We start from the raw sequence: 26,809 nt of genomic DNA, 5'->3' as shown, positions 1-26,809 counted from the left end.
ACTATCTTATACCTGAAATTGTTTTCCGGGGTTTCTGCATTTTCTACATCCTTCATCCCAGATTAACCTGTTAACTTATTGACACCTGTCATGTTCTAGAAAATGAAATCAGAGACTAATATTTGGATATTCTCCTGTCTTAAAATGTTAGGGAAATGCAATGCTAGAAGCACTGTTACTCATATTATTTATTTTTCAAAGATTTTTAAATAATCTCTATACCCAATATGGGGCTCAAACTCATAGCTCCAAAATCAAGAGTCGTACGCTCCACTGACCAAGCCAGCCAAGCACTCCTACTTTTTAGTCCTATGTATTAGCCTGTCATTGTCCTTTAGGCCAAAATGCCAGACCCTTTGCTGTCCTACTTTATATTTCACAGTACTATCAGTAGTTCATAGTAAAGTTGGCTTAATATCTATGTATTTTATATATATAATATATAGGTATTAAATTCTTCTAGTTTTATCTGAACTGTAATTGATATACATCATTGTATACACTTAACATGATCCGAAACAAGTATATATTGGAAAATGATTACCACGATAAAAGACCACATAGTGCCAACTATTACAGGCAGACGCAGCATAGAGAAGAAAACTTCCAAGAAACAGTGAGAAACTGTCTTAAATTAGGAAGAAGTGGAAAGAACGAATAGAGGCAATTTAGTGAGTGAAAAGCAAAGGAGAGATTGAAATACTGCCCATTCTCACTTCACAGGATTATCCAATGTCTATGAGAATTGTAGGTATTTGATTCCAATGTTTTTTTTAAATTTTTTTATTTATGGTTTTAAAAAAATTTTTCACATTGCTAGATCAGAAAGTTTAACTTTTCTCACAATGTCAGTATTTCAATATGCACATAAGACATTAAAGATTTCTTTTGATAAATACTCAGATCTACGATGATTTTCAAATTCAGGTGGTCTTTTCCTTTCCTAACTACCTGAATTAAGAGTTCAAGATCAACTTTAAAGTGGGTCTGTCACCACAGACAGGGCTGGGGTGGGGGGTGGGGGCGAAACAGTGCGGAGGCAGCAAGACCCATTCAAATCCAATTTGACACAGAAGTCAATTAAGAAAACAGTTCTGCAACATTGCAATATTAATGCAAAATATGTCAGCAATTAATATAATTGCAACATTAATAATTAATGTATAATAATATTGATCAATGATGAGCTCATTCTTATTTTGGATATTCCTCTAATAAGCAAGTTTCTTAACCTCTCTCATCCTAAATTTCCTATTTTGGAGTTGCTGGAAGGACTAAACGGGAGAATGCACTAGAACCTAGCTGTAAATAAACACTTTCCTGGTAAACTGTCATTTTCTAATACCCACATTTTTGGCGTATTAAACGCTCAGAAGAGGGAAAAAGGCAGGGAGCTTGTATTAATGACTTCTGTACCAGACGCTTTACTGATATTTAAACCTCCCACGAGGACCCCCGGAGCGCCGCACACACCTCGGAGTGGGGCGGGGGGGTCTTCTGCAGGTCACGGGCCTCGGAGGGCTTCAGGCCGAGACCCGAAACGGCTCCTACGCTCTCAGGCCACATCGGCCCCGCCGTCACTCAGCCTTACAGTTCCTGTGCTCCCCTCCCGGCGGACCTAAGCTCCCGACCAAGGCAGAAAGAAAGCCACAGCACCACGAACCTACGGCTCCCAGCAAGCCCACGGGGCCCAACGCAACGCTCCTTGTGCTACCGCCGGGGGCGCTGGGAAGGCTAGCGCCGACGGTGTCGCAAAAGCGTCGCGAAGGCGTCGTCCTTGGCGGCTCCGGGCCACCTGTATAAGCCAAGCGTGCTGGGGTTTGAAAACTGCTATGGAGGCGGCTGAGCTTCCGCGACGTTGTGGGCACTCTATGGAGAGGCGGCTCGCCGGTGCCCCAGGCTGTTGAGCTCTAGCCGCCTGTGTCCTCGCGGCGCGGCGGCAGGGTCATGCTGGCTTCGCGCGTGGCCCGCGGCTCGTGGGGCTTCCTTCGCAGCGCGGCATGGGCGCCAGGGGTGCGGCCGGGCAAGGGGCGCGCCCGCGGGGCTCTGCTGCGCTCGGTGCCTGGCTGCCTAGGCTGCCTGGTGGAGCGCTGGTGGCTGCGCCCCGCCGCGCTCGGTCTGCGGCTGCCTGGGGCCAGCCCACGGGGCCACTGCTCCGGCGCGGGGAAGGCGGCTCCCGGGCCCGCAGCCGGAGAGGACGCCGCCGCGGAGGCCCGGGGCGGCCGATGGGGCAAGGCGAGCGCCACCAGCCTGGTATGTATAGAGGCGGCGGCGGAGGGGCAGCCCTGGGTCGGGATTGCGGGCCCTCACGGAGGTCGGACTTGGAGGAAAATAACGTGCTCTGACTGCCCCAAGTCAGACATTTCCGTTCCAGAACTTGTAAACCGTTCCCTGAAGAGTAACGGGCAGGTCATTCAGTTGGGATGAATTTCAGAGGTGCCAGCCGAGTCCACCTTTAGTCTCGGCGGTCGAGTTTGAATTCCTCCTTCCCTACCCGCTTTCTGTCCGCACCTTAAGCGGGATCGGCCACAGGATATTGCATTGGTAAAAATAGCCTTCACTTGTCTTATTAAGTCTATTTTTAATTCTCTGAAGCCATTCCCCAATGTTTAGGGCAAGTCAGTAGGAATCTTCAGAAGAGTATACAAGCCTTTTGGCTTGTGCAGGTTTGGTTCACTATCATTTGACCTTTGGTAACCTTATGTATTACAAGATGAAGGATAATTAAATAATCGTAATTAAAGGATTCTTTAACCTCTAATTATTGAAGAAGATTACAACTCTTTTTTTGAGGTAATAGAACGAAATATTTGTCTGCTTACCTTTTGAAATACTGCCCAAGCAGAAGACACCAGAGCATGAATATGGGAGAGCTTTTGATGTCATGTTAGCAAGGCTCATGCAATTATTACATCTTCAATTGTTATGTCTTCAGTGGGCCCTGTACTGCTTTCATCAGTTGTACAGCATGGGTTGAGGTGGCCACCTCCTGGCCGGGGTCTCAGCTCCACTAATAGCTAAAGTATGTCGGGGTTTGAATGCTGGATGCTTTGAGGTTGCCATATGGTGGCTGAAGTCCTTCCCAGAGCGGCAGTAGTTGGTCGAGTATGCCACAGGTTATCTGGTTGGGTAATCTGAGATTAGCTCTCTTAATTGTAATTTAGAAACTTGCAAATGTAATGATTAGAAATTAATGAGGTACTTAAAAATATTTTATATGGAGCTAAAAAGAAGTCTCTTTCACTGTTCCAACAACATTATAGTTCTGTTGATTAGTTCGCCAAATGAAATGATCTGGCTGTTTGCAACTTTGTCTTTAATTTTGCCCTGTGGGTATTTCTGACATTGATTTTGGGACTCTATTTTGGCCTTTTGTTTTGTGATTCCTTTTTCTCAGTCATGAACTTTTCCCCCCCCTCTCATTTGCTGTAATATTGGATCAGTGTTTGACTTACTCGGTACCACATTATGGTTAACAGACCATGGTAAACAGAGTTTTTTCTTTGGGTTCTGAAACACTCTGACCTTTGAACTTGAATTTGGAATATGTTCCCAGAATTTTCCCATTTCATTACATAATGTGTTCTACTTTCAATAAAGGGTCCTTGAAAAGAGGTTTGTATTGCTTCTTGTTTGGTGATTTGTTTCCGGAGAATTTGAAGTTTTTTCTGTAGCTTTAAATGGCAGTATTCTGCCCTAACAACCCCATTCTCTTTTCAAATTAAGGTAAACATTTCTTACCCGTTTGTTTATAAACACAGATTTAGTATCGTTAGAGAACTGCTTTTTCTTATGGGATGGTTCATGGAATTTTAAAAGATTTCTTTAGAAATGGAAACTGTCACTGTTTTAAAAAAATCAAAGTTAAGGTTCAGATTAATTGGTTACTAATTAAGAGTAGGCTTAGTCTTGTGAGGAGATAGTCCCATGGGGTAGGAGTTGGCAACCTTCACCAGTAGAGAAAAAGTCCAGGCTTTAGGGAGACATTTTCTTGGTATTATTTCTGTATCTGTTGGGCAGGGTATCTTAGCTCCACTGGGGTGGGGCTTTTTAAAGTTGAAATATTCTCATGCAACAGATTTTGTTTGGCAAGTAAGTAATGTTCTTCATAGTAGCTGCCAAAGAGCCCTTTTGCTAGTGCCAACTTCAAACAGCTTGGCTCCAAATGAAGTTTCAAAGAATATTAAAGCCCTCAGATTCTAGGTGGAAATTTTAACATTTTTTTTCATGGCTGTTTTGAGCAGATTTACATAATTTCTCTTTATTTCCTAAAGGTCTCAATCCCTATTTCTATCTCCATTTTCTTCCAGCAATTATCCATTCAGTGATGAGATCATGGAATTAAATTTTTTTTCCCTCTTCATCATATGTCCAATATACTGTATAGCATTTAGCCTTCCTTTGATGGGTATGTGCAGGGGAGGGAGAGAAGTTATTTGCTAAGCATTTTAGGCCAAAATGCCTGGGGTTGGTAATTTGGCTTGTTTTTGTTTATTTGTTTGTTTTTCCCTGATACTTTTCTACTTGAAGTATAAGATATTCTTGAAGTTACACTGTTAAAAGCAGAGTGTTGTAAGGTTTGAATTCTAATCCTGAAGTCCTATATTAAAGCCTTGACCTATATGGTAAATAATACATATTCTTTTCTTTCTTTAAGAAATGTGTGTGTGTGTGTACGTGTACATACACACACTCTCTATATAGCAGATACTTTATGGGCATATGACATATCTTCATCTTCTGTATTTCTGATAGTTTAGTGCTATGGTCTGTAAACAACAGAATGGATTTTAAAAGTCAAAGTATTAAATTTAAAGTTAATATAGTTTTTGACTCCTAAGTTGGTATAAGCATATTTTTCTAATATGGTTAAAGTATGAATTCCTAGCATTTAATTTAAATTTTGTTGTCTTTGTGTTTCAGTATGAAAACCCATGGACAATCCCAAATATGTTGTCAATGACAAGAATTGGCTTGGCCCCAGTTTTGGGCTATTTGATTATTGAAGAGGATTTTAATATTGCACTAGGAGTTTTTGCTTTAGCTGGGCTAACTGATTTGGTAAGTTGTAAATGCACTTCCCCTGTTTTGCTCCCCTTTCAAATCCCAGGGTCTCTGGTACACTGGAAATAGCACAGACTTAGTCCGCTTTTTCCTGGAAGGAAATCCTCAAGATGTATTTGACCCAGTACTTTGTATAAGGACTTGTCTTTAACGTCTGTGTGGAACTCTATTTTTTAAGTGATGTAAAGAAGGAAGTAAAAGGTATTGGGAGGCATAGGAGGAGTGCTTTTTACTCTTGGTTTTTAACTTTTTAGTTAAAGAAAAACCCTTAGAAATTCCCAAGAAGCCAAGTATTTGCTTTAGGAATAGAAATAAAGGAGAGAAGTTATGAGACTATTTTTCTGTTTATTGTAATAGAAATACTCTGATCTTAACAACTTAACAATTGGTTTGGCTGGTGGGGGGCGGAAACAGTGGGTCTGTTATTGTGACCAGGGAGCTTGTAGAGGTCAGAGCTCTACTCAAGTTTATGCTGGTGGGAGGCTATAAGCATTCACACAGATTTGGTTTCTGATCCCTGCTCTGCAATGTCTCTGACTAACCCAGCAGAAGGTCCTGCCCTGGGCCAGGCATTAGGCATCCTTCCTTCTTCCACTCCCCCAGTAGTTGGACAGATGAAAAAAATAGCCCTTTTATATCACTGTGTCAGTTTCAGAGGATTTATTTGGGTTATATCAAATTAGAACTTGGAAAACAATTTTATAATGGAAGGCAGCATATGTGTGAAAGAGGCTTTTGTGTACTACCAGCCATCAGCATGTGAGACATTACTTGTATTTATCACCCGCCTTGTTGCATAAGGGATTTAAAATGACTTTTAAAATTACACGTTCTCTAAAAACGCAGTTGAGGAAAGTGGTGGAAAGATAGAGGAGAAGTTTGAGAGCAGAGTTCTCATGTAGAAATAAATACATTATATCCTCAGACAAGGCTGGTCTGAGATCTGTGTGAGCACCAGACAGGCAGTAATGTTTTGGTGCCTCTTCAGACTGATTTATGTTTGGAAAGTATTGCTTGATACTTATTTAGTGAGAGTGAAGATAAACTAATTTTCTATAAATAACAGTTGTATAGTATCTGTAATGTCAGCTATTCCGTCTGAGGTTCACAGACACAAAATTCCACCTGCCCATTAGCACTGGTGAACAATACAGGATTAAGTGAAGAATTTGCAGGGTAAGCAAAGGAGGACAAGTGCATTATATAGCATTTCCAAATAAGCATCTCAGAATGGTTCCCACTTTTTTTTTTTTTCAGTTTAGCTCCTATTTGTCACTCTTTCTCCCCATTCTCACAGTTTCTTTCTTTTCTCTCTCTCTTTTTTTTCTTTTTGTCCTTGCTTTTATCTCTGTAGCCTGAAGGTCTCTACTCAGACACACTCCAAGTCTGTCAAAGGCCGTTATATTGATAATGGATTTTTTTTTTTAATGTAAAAAGATCTTTTTTTAGTTACTGGATTTGCTCTTCTTTTGCTCATACCTTTTTTTAGCTGCTACATGAGATTGTAGTATTCCCTGAACTCAGGCCTCATTTACATTTTTCTAAATATACAGTGTATGTGAAAACCTGAGCTATCTGGCACCATATTTCACATTTACTTCATGGAGGTTTTGATGCCTCTAGATTGGCCACTGGGCAGATAGTGGGAGTCGTGGGGAATTTAAGCAGGGGAATGACAAGGCCTGATTGATGTTGTATATGGGAAATAGATTGTAGGAAGGCAAGAATGGAAGCAGAGAGGCTGGTTAGGAGGCTTACAGTTACCTGGGGGAGTGGCAGTGGTAGTAGCTTGGTCTGGGTGGGAGTTTGGAGAGAAATGAGTGAGTTGGGATATGTTTTGAAGATTGAGTTGATAGTCAGTGGATTGCATATGTGCAGTGAGAGAAATATGTCCAAAAGGCTGTTACTTTTTGTTTTCTTTTCAACAACTAGTGCATGAAGGTAACAGTTTCTGTGATGAGCAACATTCAGGGTAGGACAGAATAGAAAAGTACCAAGAGTTGTTGTGCCTGTAATCAGTTTGGTAGTAGTAGTTTGGAGTTGGAAGAAGTCAGGGTTAGAGATAAATTTGAGAGTTATCAGCATATGGATGGTCAAGTCTGGGTGAAGTGATTTTTGGCTAGATTAAAGAAGAGAAGGGGTCAGAGAAATGAGCAGTAGGTGAAGCAATAGAAAAGGAGCCCGTGAAGGACACTGAGAAAGAGCTGTTGAGAAAGGAAGAAAATTAGGCCATCAGGTGTCCCAAAAGTTAAGTGAAGACAGTGTGCTTCAATTGTGTTGAGGTCAAGTATGCCAAAAATGTTGAATTCATTGGCAATCTTCATGAGCACCATCTCTAGAGGAGTGGGGACAGTCAGAGTGGTTTGGCAACAAATGTGAGGTATGATGACCATACACATGGCTTTGAGAAGGTTTTGCTTTATAGGGGTATAGGGAAGTAGGGTCAAGGAAGGTAGCACTGGGGAAATTTTGTTTTTAATTACCTGGTTAATTAAAAGACCAGACCAGACAGAAAGGAGGAGATTGATGATACAAGAGAGATGGGGGAGAAGAGAGGCAACTCAGAGAAGGTGAGAGGGCCTAGGATCATGAATCAGGGAAGGCAGAGAATGTGTCTGGGTACAGGAGGTAGGTGGTGGATTTGTGGGTGGGAATATAAGGGAGTGCTAACAATCTGTTCCTGTTTTTCAAGGAAAGTATAGATATGATCATGAGTTAGAGTGAGAGGCTTTGGGAGTGAAGGAGAAGTAGTCTTGAAGTGCGAACAGACAGTGTGAAAAGGAAAGGTAAAGAGGCAGGTGTGGGATTGCCAGGCAGTACTGAGCGCCCATGGGAGATTTATGATTCCGAATTTGAAGTGAGATCAGTTTAGCTCACTTACGTGTTCTTGAGCAATGGTCGGTTGATTAGGTGCAGGCCTGGAGTAAGTACATGGATAGTTTTGAGCGGATAAAGAGTGAAGTGAGGGGCGCCTGGGTGGCTCAGTGGGTTAAGCCGCTGCCTTTGGCTCGGGTCATGATCTCAGGGTCCTGGGATCGAGTCCCGCATCGGGCTCTCTGCTCAGCAGGGAGCCTGCTTCCTCCTCTCTCTCTGACTGCCTCTCTGCCTACTTGTAATCTCTCTCTGTCAAATAAATAAATAAATCTTTAAAAAAAAAAAAAAAGAGTGAAGTGAGAGAGTTACAGATGTCTGCAAAGGAGCGGTGATGTTGGTCAACCTTGGAATCTAATGTAAGTAGAAGAACAGGGAGGACCAGACCAGAATGCTAGTGAAAAAGTGGAGGGTTAAGTTCCTTGAGATCAAAAGCTGAACTGAAACCTGAATCTCCCAAGGCCCCAGTGCCCAGTTCTAGACATTGTTACATGTAGTATATTTACAAGAAAATAGGTTCTTTCAGTGGCTGTAGTAAAAGCTAGTAACTGTTTTTTTTTCCTTGAGCATTTACTGAGTACTAAATAGTATTAATTCCATTATGTGCTGAAGACAATAAACCCTTTGAGGTAGGTTATACAGATGAGGAAAGGGAAGCTTGGGCCAAATAATTTCCCCAAGGTCACATAGTAAAGGGCTGAGCCAGGACTTGACCCAGTTATGTTCTGCTGCCAAAGGCAAGTTCTTAACCATAAACCTCTAACTCACTCACTGGAGTACTTGAGATACAGAGGACTTATTTATCCTTTAAAATGTACATGTTAAATTATGTCTAAGTTAATTTCTCCTTGGTTCTTTGTCCTTGGAAATAGGACTAGAAAATTCAAACATTTGTTGAAGCTTGAAATTAAATAAAGTGAATGAAAGTCAGGTAGAGACTTGGAAAGCCAGAAAATAACCTCCCTTATTTAATGGGAATAGGTGATAGTTGCTTTCATCTTGTGGCCCCAGGGTAATCAGATCTTTCCATTTCTCAAATGAAATTAGAGATCTGGACTTTTGTGGTAAGACTTGAATATTTAAATATTGGCAATTAATTTATGGTTTGGAAAGCTCTGGACAGGTTAAGCAAAAAGCTGCTTGCAGGCCCCATTTGGCCCATTGATAACCATGTATGACTTCTGCTTTAAAATATGATTGGCTTCCAGGAATAGTGAGTAAGTAATTTTCATATGAAGATTTTCAATTAGGCCGGGTACAGAGGATTGGGGTTTTTTTGTTTGTTTGTTTGTTTGTTTTTTAAGATTTATTTATTTTAGAGGAGAGAGAGAAAGCACACACATGCAGGTGAGGGGGGAGGGACAGAGGGAGAGAGTCTTACTAAGCAGATTCCCCACTGAATGTGGAGCTGAATGCTGAGCCCGATACAGGGCTGGGATCTCATGACCTGTGAGATCATGACCTGAGCCAAAAACCAAAAGCTGGACACTGAACCAGCTGAGCCACCCAGGCGCCCCTGAGGATTGAGTTTTTTATTCACATATAGTCAAACATGGAATTAACAGTTGCACTAAACAAAAAATAACAGTGAGAACTGTTGTGTTGGTTCTTACCATAGAAAAGTAGGTAGGAGTGAAAATCGAAGTCTTAAGAGTTAACAGGTAGTCCTTGGCAAGCAAAAGCAGCTATTTTGGCTGTAGTGAAATAACCCAGGGCTCAAAGGAGTGGCTGCCAGTCCGTGTTCTGTCCGCCATGCTTTCTATGGCTTTGTTGGGGGTCCTTTAAATCTCTAAGTTTGTGTTTGGATTCAACCCACAACAGGGCCTTATGAAAATAAAAGAAATACTGGAAGGCCTAGAGAAAGAAAAGTACTGTAGAAAAGTGAAATTGTTTTTAGACCAAACCAGTGAAAGAATGAGAAGGTTTGAGGGTAAGAAACAGAAGAGGTTTTATTAACATTTTATGAAAATATACTTGTTATTCTGGTATCTATTAACCTTCAAGATATCTACTCTGTATCTATTATGACATTTGTTTTAAAAAAAACTTCTATTTTCAGTTGGATGGATTTATTGCTCGAAACTGGGCCAATCAAAAATCAGCTTTGGGAAGTGCTCTTGATCCACTTGCTGATAAAATACTTATCAGCATCTTATATATTAGCTTGACCTATGCAGATCTTATTCCAGGTAAGAACGCCATCCTGCGTACTTTTAAATAGCATAGGGAAGAATAACATTAGTCAGTTTAGAATTTCTCTTGATTGAGAGACAAATAATTTTTGTTTTAAAAATATATTTTTCAACTTTAAACTGTTTCCCTGATTTTAAACCATTGAACTGTTCTGATTGTCAAGCTGTTATTTTACTTTAGAATTTATGTCCTTGTTTTATTAGCAGAATCTGTTGTTTTAGATTGTTTAAAGTTAAATTTAAGCAAATATTTCGCATTGCTAATTCATATTTAGAATTTTTTGAAATGGTATTTTATATTCCTACTTAGTGCCTGGTTTTTGAAAGCAATTTAAAGTTTTCTTAAGTCTGTTGCTTATTTAGTACAGTTTAATCATAAAAAAATGAGAGCTCTGAAATCCTGAAAATGTTTATAAAACCTCACATTACTAGTTTTACTTAGACATTGTTATGCAACTTGAAATCACATATATATATAATATATATTAAAATATGTATAGTTTGTACATTATCTGAATACTCTTTCTAACTAAATTTTACAATCTTTTGCTTTTTATTTTGCATGCGCTTTTCTGGTTGTTCATTTTCTACTTAAGCTGTATTTGTTAATTTTTCTCCCTTGGTTTAGACTAAACTGTTAATTTCCAAGTTTTAGAAATAGAATCTGAGAATAAAGCAAACACTGCCGCATGGTCTTTCCATAGCATGTTGTTACTGCCATTTGATAGGAAGAAGTGTAATGGCATTTCAGTCTAGTATAGTCTCCTCAATCTAGAGGTTCTTTTTCTCTTTTATTTTTAGGCTTTTAAATTCCCATGCCAAATTAAAAAATAAAATGGATTAATGTTTATATTTATGTGTTTCTTTGAAATTCAGAATTTTGGTCTGTATACGGTTGGGGATGTTGAAGGGGCAAGGGTACTCTCATTCTAATATAATTTGTGGAGGGGAAAGGAACCTAACCAACATTCTGTTGATTTTATTCAAGATCCAAATGATCTTGTATGTGTGTGCATGTGTGCAAATACTTTCATGCCTCCAATTTTTTAGAGTTATTTTGCATTTTGTTGTATTACTTTACAAAGGTTGATCAGGTATTTCCCTTTTGAACAAAGAAGTAGTATCCAGGTTTTAGCATAATAGATAATGTTCCTGTGAGATTTACCTGAATAAGTATATGTTGTTTTGTAAGCTGAGAATTCTTTTTTGCTATTATTCTGGGAATTTCTGTTGTCTCTCTTCTGTGTTGGGTCTATTTTTCCAAGTTTCCGTGGCTTCTTTGTTGAGAGTTTCCTTTTGGTGGAGTGCAAACTTCTGTTGTTTCCTTTGTAAGGATGTACTATGGCAGCCAGAGTTTCAGAGGTTCATGATGTCTTTATTCTAAAGACAGCTAAAATGTCTTTATTCTGTCCTCCATACTTGATTGAGATTTGAATTGGGCATAATTTTCAGTTGCAGATGATTTTCACTAAGAATTCTGAAGACCCTGTTCTGTAGACTTCCAGATTCCATCTTGCTGTTGAGATGTCTCATGCCATTTGGGTCCCTTTTCCTATATGTGATTGTTTTGTACTGGAAAGTTTTTAGATTTTTTTGTTTACATTTTTTCTAGTTGATATTTTAGAAAAAAATTATTTCTCCTAAAAATTAATTTTCTAGCTATTTCTGTGGGTATCACATTATCCCAGCACTTTTTAAAAACAGATTTTTTCTTTTCTTTTCTTTAGAGAGAGGGTAAGCAGGCGGAGGGGCAAAGAGAGAGGAACATGGGGATTCTTGTGTGTGGGAGCCCAGCTTGGGGCTCAATTTCACAACCCGAGCCAAAACCAAGAGTCAGACTCTTTCATCAACTGAGCCACCCAGGTTCCCTGTCCCAGCATTTTTTATGGAAAAGTCTGTATTTCCAGGCTCACTGCAATGTCCGTATATACATGGGTCCGTTTGGGGGTTGTCTTAGTTGTTCCCCATTGATTTGTCTGTTTTTATACTAATACCATCCTTAATTGTTACTCCTTTGCTAAAAGTCTTAATACCTGGTAGAGCAAGTCCTTCCACCTTTGATGTTCTTAACCCTTTCTATTTTGTGTGTAAATTTTATTTTTTTAATGTATTTTAAGTTTATTTATTTAAGTAATCTCTACACCCAATATGGAGCTTAAACTCCGGACCCTGAGATTGGGAGCCCCCAGCTCTACCAACTGAGCCAGCCAGGCGCCCCTTGTATGTAAATGTTAAAATCAGCTTTTCAAGTTCCCCAGAAATGCCTGTTGGAATTTTAATTGGGATTGCATTGAGTCTATAGCTCTATTTGAAATAATTGTTACTTTTATAATATTGATCTTCCAGTACATGAGCATGATACATCTACTCTATTTAGTCTTTTTAAAATGTCAGAATGGGGGTACCTGGGTGGCTTATTGGGCTAAAGCCTCTGCCTTCAGCTCAGGTCATGATCTCAGGGTCCTGGGATCGAGCCCCACATCAGACTGTCTGCTAAGCAGGGAGCCTGCTTCCTCCTCTCTCTGCCTGCCTCTCTGCCTACTTGTGATCTCTGTCAAATAAATAAATAAAATCTTTTTTAAAAAAATGTCAGAATGTTAGTTTTCTTCAGAGAGGTAATAAACAATTTTTTATTAGATTTATTACATGGTATTTATTGCTTGGTAATTTTGATGCTTTTCTAAATGGTAGCTTTTTACGATTTCATTTTGTAATAACTAAAGTCAGTTCTATTTCTGTTGATTTTTGTGCTAGCAAAACTTGTTAAACTCTTATTCTCGGGGTGCCTGGGTAGCTTAGTCAGTTAAACATCTGCCTTCAGCACAGGTCATGATCCTGGGATTCTGGGATCGAGCCCCATGTCGGGTTTCCCTGCTCATTGGGGAGTCTGCTTTTCCCGCTCCCTCTGCCCCTCTCCCCCCCATTCCTGCTCTCTCTATCAAATAAAATATTTTTTAAAACTCTTACTCTAATAATGTAAATTCTCTTGGATTTTCTATATCCTTAATTAAGTATTGTCTATAATTAATGATAGTGTATTTCCTCTTTTCCAATTCTTTTACCTTTTTTTTCCCTTCCTTTTCCATAGTGCACAGTACAGTGTTGAATAGGAATGGTGTCTGTGTTTTGTTTCCAGTTTGAAAAGGAAAGTTACCAGCATTTCACTATTAAATAAGATATTTCCTTTAGGGTTATATATATATTTTTAGGTTACGGAAGTTCACTTCTGTTGGGCGTTTGCTAAGAGTTTTTATTACAATTAGATATTGAATTATATCAAATTCTTTTTCTTCATGTATTAGTCATGTACTTTCTTTTTTAAGTTCTTAATGTGTTATGGATTACATTATTGATTTTCTCATGTTAAATCAACCTGAAATTCCTGGTATAAATCTAATTTGCTCATGATAGATTATGAAAATATTGCTGAATTTAGTTTCTAATATTTTGTTGAAGGTTATCCAACAAGGATATATTAGGTTTTACTATTAAATTTATACTGATCACATAATAAGAGTTAGGAAGTCTAGGGTTTTCCCCCCCATTCTTGGGAGATGTTTATGTGAAATTGCAATATTCCTTCTTTAAATGTTTGGTAGAGCTTATTGAAACCCTGAGGACTGGAGTTTAGGAAAGAGCTTTCAAATAGGTGATTCATTTTTTTTGTTATAGGATGATTCAGATTTTCTGGCTCATCTTTTGTCTGTTTGGTAAGTTATGGTGTTTTTCTAAGACCTTGTCCATTACAACAACATTTATAAAGATTTACCATTAACTATTTATGGTATCCCCATTAACTTTTTGATGTTCTTAGGATATGTAGCAGTGCTGTCCCCCTTTTCATCCTGATTATTAGTTATTTGTCCCTTCTTTGTTTTTTTCCCTTGAATTGTCTTAACAGAGGTATATCAGTTTTATGAATCTTTTCAAAGAACCAACTTTTGGCTTTGTCTGATATGCTTACTGCTTCATTAAATCTTGTTCTTCTATTTCTTTCTCCAGGTTTCCCTTCCTGTCCTTTTTCCAAATTCTTTAGATCAGTTCTGTTTAGTAGAAATATAATGGGAGCCATATATCTAATTTAAAATTTTCTAGTAGCTATATTAAAAAGAAAAGGGAACAGGTGAAACTAATTTTAGTAACATTTAACCTACTAGATCAAAAATATCATTTCAATGTGTAATAAAAAATTAGTGAGTTTTTCCTCATACTATGCTCTCAAAAGCCAGTGTAATTTTCATTTTACAGCATCTCTCTTTCAGACCAGCCACATTTTAGGTGCTTTATTTTCCCACAACAGCACAACTGTAGATGAATATTTAACTCATACCTTTCAGCTTTTCTAGTTAGCATTTAGGGTTGTACATTTTGTCTTAAGTATCCCTTTCACTGAATCTCCTGTGTCAATAGAAGTATTTTTGCCATTATTGAGTTCAAAATATTCTGTTTCCATTATAATTCTTTCTTTGACTTAGGGGGTTAATAAAAATTTATTTCTTAATTTGTGAGGTTTTCTAGGTATGTTTTTATTACTAATGTCAAGCGTAATTACCTTATATCTAGAGAACATGCTCTGATTTTAGCCCTTCAGGCAAGTATAGGGTCGATTTTTTTTTTTTTAAGATTTTATTTATTTGACAGAAAGAGTGAGAGTGGGGCACCTGGGTGGCTCAGTCATCAAGCATCTGCCTTCGGTTCACGTCATGATCGCAGGGTCCTGGGATCGAGCCCCACTTCGGGCTCCCTGCTCTGTGGAAAGCCTGCTTCTCCCTCTCCCACTCCTCCTGCTTATGTTTCTTCTCTCACTGTGTCTCTCTCTGTCAAATAAATAAATAAAATCTTTAAAAAAAAAAAAAAGAGGGAGAGTGAGGAGAGTGAGAGAGTACAAGCAGGGAGAGTGGCAGGCAGAGGGGTGAGGGAGAAGGAGAAGCAGGTTCCCTCTGAGCAAGGAGCCAGACCTGGGGCTCCATCCCAGGACCGCCTGAGCTAAAGGCAGATGCTCAACTGACTGAGTACCACCCAGACACCCCTACATTCAAATTTTATAAACATTTTACATGTGCTTCAAATGAATTTTTGAAGTTGTAGTGGTTGGTTGTGATGTTCTCTATATATCCATTTGGTCAAATTTTAAATCCTGATATTTAAATCTTTACTGAGTTCTTTTTTGTTTGGTCTGCTTGTTTGTCAGATACTAAGAGTAGGTTAGTTTCCTTTGTGTTTAGTTTTCCATTATTTTTCTTTGTAGTCTGATATTTGCTTTGTGCCTTTTGAAGTCCTGCTGTTAAGTGTATATAAATTAGATGTTTTTGTCTTTTTTGATAAATTGAATGTTTTATTATGAAGTGTGACCCTCCATATTTTCAATAATGATCAAGTCAGTGTTTGCCTGATGGATAAATCACTTTCAATTTCTCTGTGTCTTTATATTTTAGGTATTTCTTGTAAACCGCATGAAGATAGTTGGGTTTTCTTTTTTTTTTTTTTAAGATTTTTATTTATTTATTTGAGAGAGAGGCAGTGAGAGAGAGCATGAGCGAGGAGAAGGTCAGAGGGAGAAGCAGACTCCCCGTGGAGCTGGGAGCCTGATGCGGGACTCGATCCCAGGACTCCGGGATCATGACCTGAGCCGAAGGCAGTCGTCAAACCAACTGAGCCACCCAGGCGTCCCGGGTTTTCTTTATTTTTATCCAGTCTAAAAATACTTTATCTTTCCATTAACATTTACTGTGATTACTAATATTTGTATAGCAGTCTTCCATTTATGTGTTTCATTTGGCTCATACGTGCTTTTCTACATCTGTATAGATTTTTTATCATCATACTTGTTTTCCCTGTGTGCCAGTTTGGCTGTGTTATATTCTGTTTCCATTGGGTTTTTCTTAAAATTATTCATCCTTATCAAAGTTTGGTGTTTGACCTCCATTTACTCCTTTCTTAACTTTGGTTATTGTTGCCATGCTTTAATTTTATATACTTCTTAAACCCACATGATATTGTTTTAATAGTGTTCATTTAGATGTATCTTCGTATTTACTTTTTTTCTGGCTTACATTGTTTGGTGTATCTTAAACCCTTTCATCTGGGATCACTTTTTTTTCATCTGAAGTACATCTTTAGAAGTCCTTTTAATATTGGGCAACTGGTGGTACATTCTTGTTTTTATTTGTCTGAAAATAATTTTATTTTGCCTTTATCCTTTTGTATTATGAGATCATTTTATTCTTTTGTATGTGTGAGGATATTAAGTTCTACTCTCCTAGCAGATTTCAATTAATACAATACAGTGTAATCAACTATAGTCACTGTATGATACATTAGATCCTCAGACTTTACTGATCTTAAAAGTGGAAGTTAGCACGCTTTTACCAGCCTCTCCCTGTTTCTCCCATCCTCCAGCTTCTGGCAGCCACTTTTTTACTTGCTATTTCTATTTCAACTTCTATTATATTTTTATTATTTTTAAAATTTTACATATAAATGATACTGGGCAGTATATTTCTTTCTCTGATTTTGCCTTTGTTCTTAAAGGATATTTTTATTGAGTTTAGAAGTCTGGGTTGGTAGTCATTTCCGCACATTTAACATATCGTTCAATTTTCATGTTTGTTGTTGGTGTAAAAGAAATCAACTGCTAATCCATTTCTTTTTTGAAGTTAACTGTTTTTACTTTGGCCGCTTTTAAGATTTTCTCTTTGTCTTTGGGGTTTTCTGCAGTTTCATAGTAATATATCTTGGTATGAGTTTCTTTATTTTTATTTTATTTTATTATTTTTTTTTATTAACATATATTATTTGCTTCAGGAGTACAGGTCTGTGAATCATCAGTCTTACACAATTCATAGCACTCACCATATCACATACCCTCCCCGATGTCCATCACCCAGCCACCCTGTCCCTCCCCCACCACTTCCCAGCAGCCCTCAGTCTGTTTCCTGAGATTAAGTTTCATATGGTTTGTCTGCCTCCCCAGTCCCATCTTGTTTCATTTTTTTCCTTCCCTTCCCCCCATGACCCCCTCCCCTGCCTCTCAAATTCCTCATATCAGAGAGATCATATGGTAATTGTCTTTCTTTGATTGACTTATTTCGCTTAGCATACCACCTTCTAGTTCCATCCACGTTGTTGCAAATGGCAGGATTTCGGGGGGTTTTTTGATGGCTGCATAGTATTCCATTGTATATATATACTACATCTTCTTTATCCATTCATCTGTTGATGCCCCCTTCGGATCACTTTGATATGAGTTTCTTTTTTATTTATCTTGCTTGGGATTTGTTGGGCTTTTTAAGGTATCTTTAATCAGTTTGAATTAAAGTAGTTCTTATTAACAAATGTGAAACTGGGAAATTTGTCTTCTCATTCTCTTTGGGACTTTGTCTTTTCATTCCTTCACTGTCATTTTAGGCAGGATTTAGGGGGAGAGCTGTATATATGCTATCTTGCATCTTCTTACTTTTATACTGCCTGCATTTTTGTAAAAGTTCCATCCACCTTGATTTGAACAGTTTTGTTTCCTCAAGAGTAAGAAATGTGCTTTCTTCCTCAATTAGGATAATAAATAATTCTGCTCTTCTTCTTGCTCTCTATGGGAGGAGAGATAAGGATGAAAACAACTTATTTGGTTTGTTACATTTGTAGCAGTCTGGGATGTGAGTCTAAGTTAATTTGTACTTAGGTGCATTTGTTTTACTAAATAACGATTCTTTTCTGTATTGTGTATTATTTCTGGTTTACTGTATAGCAAATTCTTATTGTTGGTTTGAATCAATTTCTGTAATTATTCTGTTATTCTCAGTGAAATAACCTATGATATTGAAATGGCCGCTTGTGATATGTAAAAGTAACTGTTTTATTTATTTCTCTTGAATCCTAATAAAAGTAGTCTGTAATGTGCCTCTTTGTTGCAGACATTACCTATTTCAGATAGGGTTAGCAAGTAGGGAAAAAACCTTGGTGCAATCGCTGACACATTTTACCCGCTTCTACCCTCACGAGCACACTGTTCTACTCTGATAAGCAAAATGAAAGCTGTTTTAGCCCTGGAAGAAAAGGAAAGGGAAGGCTTGAGAGAAAGGGGAAGCAGTTAGAAAATGCAGAAGCCAGGGAACCCAATAAAATTGCCCAAAGAACCAGAGTAAAAGCCTGTATGTATACTGTCAGTTGGCAGAGGCCTTAGATACCACCTGGTGAGGCAGGGTCCCAGCCTGGCTGTGCATGCAAATCCCCCAGGGAGCTGTCATCTGTATTTCTGTGAAGCTCTCCCAAGGTGATTCTGTGGCGGGCAGTTTGGAGAAAACTTGATTTTTGTTAACTTTCCTTTCCTCCGCCAGACTGTTACAGATGGTACACGGAGTCTGGAAGTGCTAATCATGACTCACATGGCTGGGCTGGAGCCTCGCACTCTGGCCTGAGCATAGGCTGAGAATTTCATAGGCCTAGGTTCCACTCCTAGGTCTCCAGCCGTACTGCTTACTGTACTGTTGACTAGTGGTACAGTACTAGTACTGGCTGTACTACTCAGTAACTGCCGACCTTGGCCAGATTATATATAATCTGCCTAAGGCTTACTTTCCTTATTTGTAAAATGGCAATAATGACGGTCCCTATTTTGTGGAATCGATTGACAGTATGTATGAAGTGCTTACAAGAGTGCCAGATACTCAATAAATGGTAGTGTGGGTGTTACTAGTTAGAACAAGAACTCAAGGATTTGCGGTGTATTGAATTGCCTCATCTCTTCTGCAGAAACTTCTTATTTAAGACTAAGTCCTAGTCTCTTTTCCCTTGTGATGATGAAATACACTAACAAGTGTTTCTTCTAAAGTTGTGTTTAGGAGGTTTACTGTATGTAATTTGCATGAGTGTGCTGCATCTTAAAATCTGATGGTTAGATTTTGCCAGCTAATGACTGCTGTAGAAAAATATGTTTTACAGACACAGAAGTCTCCTAAAAATCATGGCTATCTTGTTTTGTTACTTGGCTCATACAGCTGTATCTTCTGTGTCTTCCAAATGCTATTACTTGAGTGGTAGATAAGTGTTTTCTCTTTCAAGTAGTCTTGTCATCCAGGACTGGGCCAAGGAGCTACACTTATATCATAGCCATAACCAACACAGATTTAAATTGTAATCTCTAATTAGATTTTGCTGGAGTTGCATTGAATAGAATGTCAGAACTGGGTTATGGACATTGGGGAAGGTATGTTCTATGGTGAGTGCTATGAAGTGTGTAAACCTGGAAATTCACAGACCTGTACCCCTGATGCTAATAATACATTATATGTTAATAAAAAATTTAAAAAAAATTTTTTTAATTAAAAAAAAAAAAGAATTTCAGAACTGGAGAGGACCATAAATATCATCTCAAAAGTAATTCATAAAAGAGCTGTTTGAAAGTATTATGGAAGGGGGATACACATGACCCTGTTATTTTAGTTTGAAACAATTTGTCAGGATTTTTTTCTTTTAAAAAAAAAATTTTTTTTCTACTAGAAGCAATATATGTTCATAGTTAAGACCTCCTGTAGTGTAGAAGGATGTGAAATGAAACAGGACCTCTGCCCTCCCATTGTTACTCAACAAGGGAGCAGTGATTCTTTGAGTATTAATCTATATTTTGCTGGCTCTGGCTTTGGGGCCATTTTATAGAATCTTTTGGAGGCGGTGAGGAGGAGCAGAGGGAGAAGGAGAGAGGATCTTAAGCAGCCTCCCGGCTCAGCACAGAGCCTAACATGGGGCTCCATCGCATGACCTTGAGATCATGACTTGGAACTAAACTCAAGAGTTGGACTCTTGGGGCGCCTGGGTGGCTCAGTGGGTTAAGCTGCTGCCTTCGGCTCAGGTCATGATCTCCGGGTCCTGGGATCGAGTCCCGCATCGGGTTCTCTGCTCAGCAGGGAGCCTGCTTCCCTCTCTCTCTCTCTGCCTGCCTCTCTGCCTCCTTGAGATCTCTGCTTGTCAAATAAATAAATAAAATCTTTTAAAAAAAAAAAAAGAGTTGGACTCTTAATTGATGAGCCACCCAGGCACCCCCATGCTATAGAATCTTAAGAATAATGAGAAAATTATCAACTGATTGGATTTTTTTTTTAAATTAGAATTGAATGAATGGGGCAGCAGAAAAAAAAATAGCAGTTGCCTGGATAGGAACTGACCAGACAAGAATGAAAATATTTGTTTTTTTCACAAGTGTTACATACAGAAAATTTTACTGTTTATAAAATAGCCTAGAATGTGGAAGCCATCAGAGCTCTGAAGTTGGCATAATAGTTCGGGTCTTCAGTATCTTTTCCAGTCTGTACCATCTCATTAATTCCGTGTAAGTATAGTGAGCCTGGTGACCATTTTTCCAAATTCACAAGGCTGAGAGGTCACAAAGGAGTTAGTAGGGGCTGAGTAGGGCTGACACTAATATTAATAACTACAGCTTAAAAACACGGGCAAGAAGGAAAAAAAGGCAAGAGGATTGACATTCTCAAAGGCAGGCGTAGTTCTTCACTTGGTTTGAGGGTGGGTTAGAGAAGAATATAAAAATCAGTGGTTCACTATAAGGACCCTAAACCATCAATAAGTATTTATTTACAACATTTTTGCTTCTGTGAAATACCAGTTCATAAGGCTGAATGAGGTTTTATTGTATGTGTAATATCAGTAATTTTCCAAAATCCCATTCAAAATTATTTTATATTTGATTTTCAGTTCCACTTACTTACATGATAATTTCAAGAGATGTAATGCTGATTGCTGCTGTTTTTTACGTCAGGTATCGAACTCTTCCAACACCGGTGAGTCTGTTTAAAAAGAATTTCTTTTATTATTACTTATAACTTAATGTTAAAAAAAAAAAAAAAAAACCAGACCCACTCTATTGTATCTTGAGTTTCACTTCATGGGAGTAATTTATGGCCATTAATTTTTTTATACTTTTTTCAAGAATTTTTTAAAACCACACATAACTGTCCTCTTGCTCTTTGAATCACCCACAATGAATTGCCCTGTCCCTAGCAGCAAACTCTTAGGAATATTTGTGTGACCAAGTCCCTCTGCTGCCTGATTTAGCTTCAACCATGGATTGTCTGGAACTAGATTTTTATAAAATCACAGTTGTATGAATGCAGAATGGTTTGTTTGCAGATTTGTTCATTGTTGTACAGATACTTGAGCACATAGGCCTAGGATAATCACCTCATCTTTTGGTTCTCAATCCAGAGAAAACAGCAGGATCTTACTCATTTCATGTTTTAGTCTGTGAAAGAAAATAGCAATAAGGGAGATTTATTGAGTTTATTTAGAAAACAGATGTCATCAGGCAGATTTCAGGATAGTTACTGTCCCTAGAGTTTTCTAGGGATTGAGTAATCTATAAATTTAAAAAAAAAATCTGTTTTTAGTAACCTGTATATGATTTATAAGGAATATAGACACTGCTCATTTAGGGTGATAAAAGAAGATGCAGATAAAGGGCTTATCTAGCATAGAGCCAGGCAATATGGTCAATATTTAGTAACTGTTAGCTACATATAATAATAAAATGTTTGTTTTAAACGTGAATGATAAATTGAATCAACTTTATCTTTTTGTCCTCTTCCAGCGAACACTTTCTAAGTATTTTAATCCTTGCTATGCCACTGCTAGGTTAAAACCAACCTTTATCAGCAAGGTAAGACACACACATCCTTTTAAGTTATTCCCTTGTAAATGTTTATTATAATGAATATAAGCCTCAGTCCGCAGCAGCTGCCAGCGAGATTTATTTCAGTGTGCTGACTGTAGGAGATAGAGAGTGAGGTCATTCACCCAATTCTCTTGTCTTTTGAGCTTTTTTGGGTCCTTAGTAAATGCATATGTTTTGCATTGGTGGCCTGAGCTTTTAAGCATCCGAAGGAGGTATTAGGGTCAGTGTTTTGGGAAGGTGGATGAGGTGAAATACAGTTGCATCTTGATGAGCTACAGAGAAATTATGGAGGTTCCTTTCGTTACCCTCCTTTCTGTGGGGAAAACACCATAAAATCAGGCCCTTCGTTTTCACCAGTGATGATTACGTGGAAAGGATAGGAAAACGTACTTAGTAATAAACAACTCCTACTCTTAGTTGTCCGTCTGTTGTCTATTTTCCTCAGCCCCTTTCAGTACGGTAACTGTGCCAGTCTTTGCATACAGAGAACACACCATTCATTAATGCTTCTCAAGGCACGTTTGTTTTCCTAGTAGCCTTGATAAGTTTGTTGTTATCATCCTTTTGTCCTGTCCCTTGTGACAGTACTTTAGTAGGTTAGGGACACAGATCATCTTTGGGACAGATGGGTTGTTACCATTATACATAAAACTCGCTGAGGTGGAGTTATAGGATTTTTGTTTTTCTGTTTTTCTTTAGATTCCAGTGATTTACATTTGTATCAAGCATAACAGAGTGTAGCAGTACTTAGAAAGGAACTCAAAGGAGGTGTAAGAAGTTCTTGATACAATTTTATTATTTAATTTCTTAAAGATGAAGTGGGATTCTTGTCTTTTGGTTGCAGAATGGACGATAGGGGTGCTTCTGTGCACATGTCCCCCTGCTACATCCTTCACACCCTCTTCCCCAGCGTGCTTCTCAGGATGAGTAGGCAGTCTCCAGCGCCTTTTTGGCTCTATTTTCTTCCTTCTGCCCTCCATGCTGTCTTGTAGGGTCGGGGAACATACGCCTTGCCTCCCGAGCCTCTTCTCGTGGAGATGAATGCATTTCAATTTTCTGACCTCTTAGGGTTTGACATTTGGGCAAGCCAAGGGCACTGGATGAAGGGCTAGCGAGTCTGGGTTCTGGGTTCAGCCCTGTAACCTGCTATGACTGCAGGCAAGTCACTTAGCCCGTGACATTTTCACCCGTGAAAATGGTATAGGTAGCTTTGTTATTTCTATTCTGCGGGGCTATTTTAAAGACAGCTGAAAAAAGGCCAAGAACACTGCAGCATTATTGAATTGCTATGGAAATTCAAGGTAGTGGTATTTTCTGACATCCCCTTAGCCTCAGTGTAAAGGGCACCTATGGAGACAGATGAGCCGGTTAGTGAAGTTCCCCCTTGGGTGTGAACGCCAGCTTCTTTGGCAAGGCTATTCCAACACCGGGCATGCCGAGGATGTCATGTTACTGCATGATGGGCTGTGCCTTTGTTTCTCTAGCTTGAAACAGGATCTCCTTGGCACTGCTCATTTATGACTTTTTTTTTTTTTTTTTTTTTAAGGTAAACACAGCAGTCCAGTTAATCTTGGTGGCCGCTTCTTTGGCAGCTCCAGTTTTCAATTACGCTGACAGCATTTATCTTCAGATACTGTGGTAAGCTAAGTGTAGAATTACTCTCTGAGAATGTCAGCAAAATGGCTTATTGCGACGGTCTTAGAATTTACTTGGTTCTTACCGTGTTTGAGGAGCACCAGCTGGGTAAAGTTGGGAGCTGTATTTTATGACTGATACTGTTCTGAAGTTTAGTACCATGCATGGGATATAGAAATTACAGGAGCTTTCATGCAAATTAAAAGGAAGGAGACGTATAAAGTATTGGGGTTTTGGAGGAGGCAAGGATAGGATACTTGATCCCGGGTAGGGAGAAGAGGGAAAGCTTCAGGGAGGAAGTGGCATTTGAGCAGGAGGCCTAGTCCGTTTATACAGGGAGAGACTGGGGGAGGCCTCTGAGGTGAAGGATCGACCCCGAGCAAGGTAGGGTGTAGGAGAGTGGGGAGGGGAAAGTGCATCCAGCCTAGTGGTGCAAGGGCATAATGGGAGGGAGACTTGAGAAAGGAGTTTGATTTTTATGTTACTATCCTTATAGCTTTGAAATGTATCTCCTTGAAAATACATCAAATTCAAACTGTCAGAGTCCAGATGCACCACACTGAACTTGAAGCACCGTATTTTAGTGCACTTTAATCACTTTAATTAAAGCCTTACTTGATGCAGTCTGAGCCCAAAAATGGTTAGTTAACGAAAGTCAGTTCAGCCAAAGAAGCTGTAAAGATGATACACGTGCTAAACATTTTATTTTCTAAAATATATGTGTATACATTTTTCTGATTCATGCTACATCTTTTGATAGAGGACCAATGCCCTTTTTTTTTGAGTATCAGTCTAACTGGGAGTTTTCGCTTTCTTGACTAAACTACATCCATAATACAACCTCTCTGACTTTTATTTTCTGTTTCTTTAAAGTGATATAAGAACTTAAGACATTTACAAAGCAATCTAAGTATAGAAACTTTCTAGATTTTGACCATTTTTCTCTAGCCTTTCAACAATCATATTGCCTTTGACAGTAGTTCTTAGCAACTCACCTTGATTTATAAATTATTTCCAAAGTATTCTACTTAGTTCTCAGAAATAGCAGCTCTTCCTACATGGATGTTGCACTAGTTCAAGTGTGAATTCAGATGATCTAACTGACACAGACAGTTTTGGGATCAAACAGAAACAGAGTCTCCATGACTTTTGCTCAGCTGGTGGGAGCAGACATGCATGGGTGCACCAAAAAGTAATCTGGGGGGCCACGAGCATGCAGAAAGCCATGAGCATGACTCATGGAGCTTCCAAGAGAATCTGGTGAGTCTGGCAGTTCATTTAAGGAAAAATCATTGAAAAAAAAAAAAAAAAAAGCTGGATTTCCTTTAAAATGACTCAGATGCTTAAATTCTGCAGGAAATAAAAGCCCAGTACCATCAGCAGCATGGAGCAGTGGAAAGAGCCCAGGGTTCTGGACAGGGCTCAGTCAAGGTTCTGTGGCCCTCAGCAAAGTTCCCTGGGGCTCTGTCTGCTGCTCTGTAAGAGACGGTTCTTATGAACATAAAATGATGGCAGAAGACACCTAGAATAATGGCTGGGTAAATGTGACAATTGCTAGTAATTTTTTTGGGGCTCATTAACTAGATTCTGTTTGACAGTTATCTTAAAAGCAGCAGCTTTAGATTCCTGAAGATAAAAAAAGAATCACACGCATGGCCTTTTTGCTTTTTAAATAACTCTATTACATGTATTCTTTGTGATTCTCATGGTTACTGTGTTTCAGACTTGACCACTAAACCTTTCTTTCTTTCTTCCAAAAAAAGGTGTTTCACGGCTTTCACCACAGCTGCATCAGCTTACAGTTACTATCATTATGGTCGAAAAACTGTTCAGGTGATCAAAGGCAGATGAAAGCCACCGATCATCATTAGCAAGGAAGCAATATACATCATTGGTGGCAGGGCAAGTGGAAATCTACAGGAGTTTCCGTAATTCGGGGTTCACCTTGAAAAAAGGACTTGTCAGAACAAACCATGTCATCAAAATTTAAGTAATGTGCATTGAAAATAAGCTTGATCATGGGCATATGCAGAATTTCCGATGTATTTTTAAATACAAATAAAACTAGAATTTTGTATCTTAGGGTTCTAGATTAATTTCTAAGGTACCAAATTATTCCAGTTACCGTCAGACACTTTTTAATACCTTTTTAAGAAACATAGTCCAGAGCATGGAAACTAAAGAGATGCCACTTCTGTTCAACAGAGTTGAGATTGCTTACAAAGCACCAAGGAATTTACTGGGTTTAAGTATCTATTGGATACAACTTGGCCACACAGTCTTATGTTTGATTTTTAGAACTGTGTACACACTAATAGTTGGCGTGGTTACTATTTGATCATTTAGGATAATGACAATAAAGGTAGCTTAGTGGTGGATGAAATAGACTTGTAAAGAGATTTAAAATGCAGTAAATTTGAAAGTAATAAGGTCACAGCAGAAGGTATTGAAGTTCAAGTTCAGTAGTCTTCCAGCCTCTCAGGTGCCTAACAGTCTGTGTATCAGGTTAGCAGGTGACAAGGGGGTTGAAATAGGAAAGCGTGGCCATTAGGCTGCACCAGCCAGGAGGCAGTGAGTTATATCCTGCCTTTCGCCGTTTCTAACATAGCAACGTTTGTATGATGTTGGAACCTGTACTTACATGTTCTGTAAATAATATGAAACTGTATATTTTTCAAAGGTTTTTTAAATTTTGGGTATCTTTTGTTAAGATATTAAAGGAATAAAAGAGCTGGAAAAGTGCCTTCAGTGCTGGTGGTCTGTTTAACATGCTGTGATCCTCACTGTTGAAGTTTTTTGATTCCTAAAGTCCATTCAAGTACATCACTTGTACTTGCATTGTAAAAATCATTTGTTTGGGACCATCTGACTTAAAGTCCTTACTCTCACTCCACCGTCCTGTTTGGAAGGGTGGGAGACACAGAGAGAGGGACGAGGAAGACGATGGCTCTTGCTGGTTGCTTCCTCTTAACTGTGGAGGCCTGTTGCTGCCCACTGTCCCAGGTGTCCTGTGGAATTGTGCAGTGAGCTTGTATAAGCTGTGTTAAATTAAGCTGTGTTAAATTAAGACGCAGTTATAAGCAAAATACATGCCTCTTGGTAGTGGCATCCTGGGATCAGCTTGCCCCTCTGTTGCATTCGTCCTGGCTTCCTTGTTCCCAGGCTTGAAATGCACCGAAGCCTGCAGCCAGGGACAGTGTCACTGAATCCAATGGAGGGTGTATGAGGGAAGAGGAGGATGACCTGTGGCTGGCCATTCTCCCCTTCTGGAACCCCCTGTGTAGTCTCATAGCGTGGGTGGCGGTCAGGCTGGAGCTGGAATACCCACCCAAGAGGCACATTGAACACATCTTGGCATCAGTAAAGTGGG

The 26,809-nt window shown here is 39.0% G+C and overlaps 1 protein-coding gene across 1 annotated transcript; it reads left to right on the top strand.

The window, feature by feature from the left end:
- The first annotated feature begins 1,793 nt into the window (after nt 1-1,793).
- Nucleotides 1,794-26,182, top strand: CRLS1 (cardiolipin synthase 1). The gene is made up of 7 exons (XM_059406563.1): nt 1,794-2,253; nt 4,924-5,061; nt 9,995-10,124; nt 20,829-20,914; nt 21,721-21,789; nt 23,351-23,442; nt 25,203-26,182. Exons 1-7 carry the CDS (start codon nt 1,948-1,950, stop codon nt 25,288-25,290), a joined length of 909 nt encoding a protein of 302 aa, XP_059262546.1. The 5' UTR covers nt 1,794-1,947; the 3' UTR covers nt 25,291-26,182.
- The last annotated feature ends 627 nt before the right edge of the window (nt 26,183-26,809 follow it).

Source organism: Mustela nigripes, chromosome 7, assembly GCF_022355385.1.
Source record: "Mustela nigripes isolate SB6536 chromosome 7, MUSNIG.SB6536, whole genome shotgun sequence".
Taxonomy (NCBI): domain Eukaryota; kingdom Metazoa; phylum Chordata; class Mammalia; order Carnivora; family Mustelidae; genus Mustela; species Mustela nigripes.
The sequence above is the reverse complement of the archived record's forward strand: the minus strand, read 5'-3'. Positions and strand labels throughout refer to the sequence as shown.

Bases quoted from the DNA above. Each gene is read 5' to 3' on its own strand.
- CRLS1 (XM_059406563.1), top strand. From the start codon at position 1,948: ATGCTGGCTTCGCGCGTGGCCCGCGGCTCGTGGGGCTTCCTTCGCAGC. The intron at 2,254-4,923 runs GTATGTATAGAG...TTTGTGTTTCAG, and splicing joins AGGCGAGCGCCACCAGCCTG to TATGAAAACCCATGGACAAT. The intron at 10,125-20,828 runs GTAAGAACGCCA...TTTGATTTTCAG, and splicing joins CTATGCAGATCTTATTCCAG to TTCCACTTACTTACATGATA.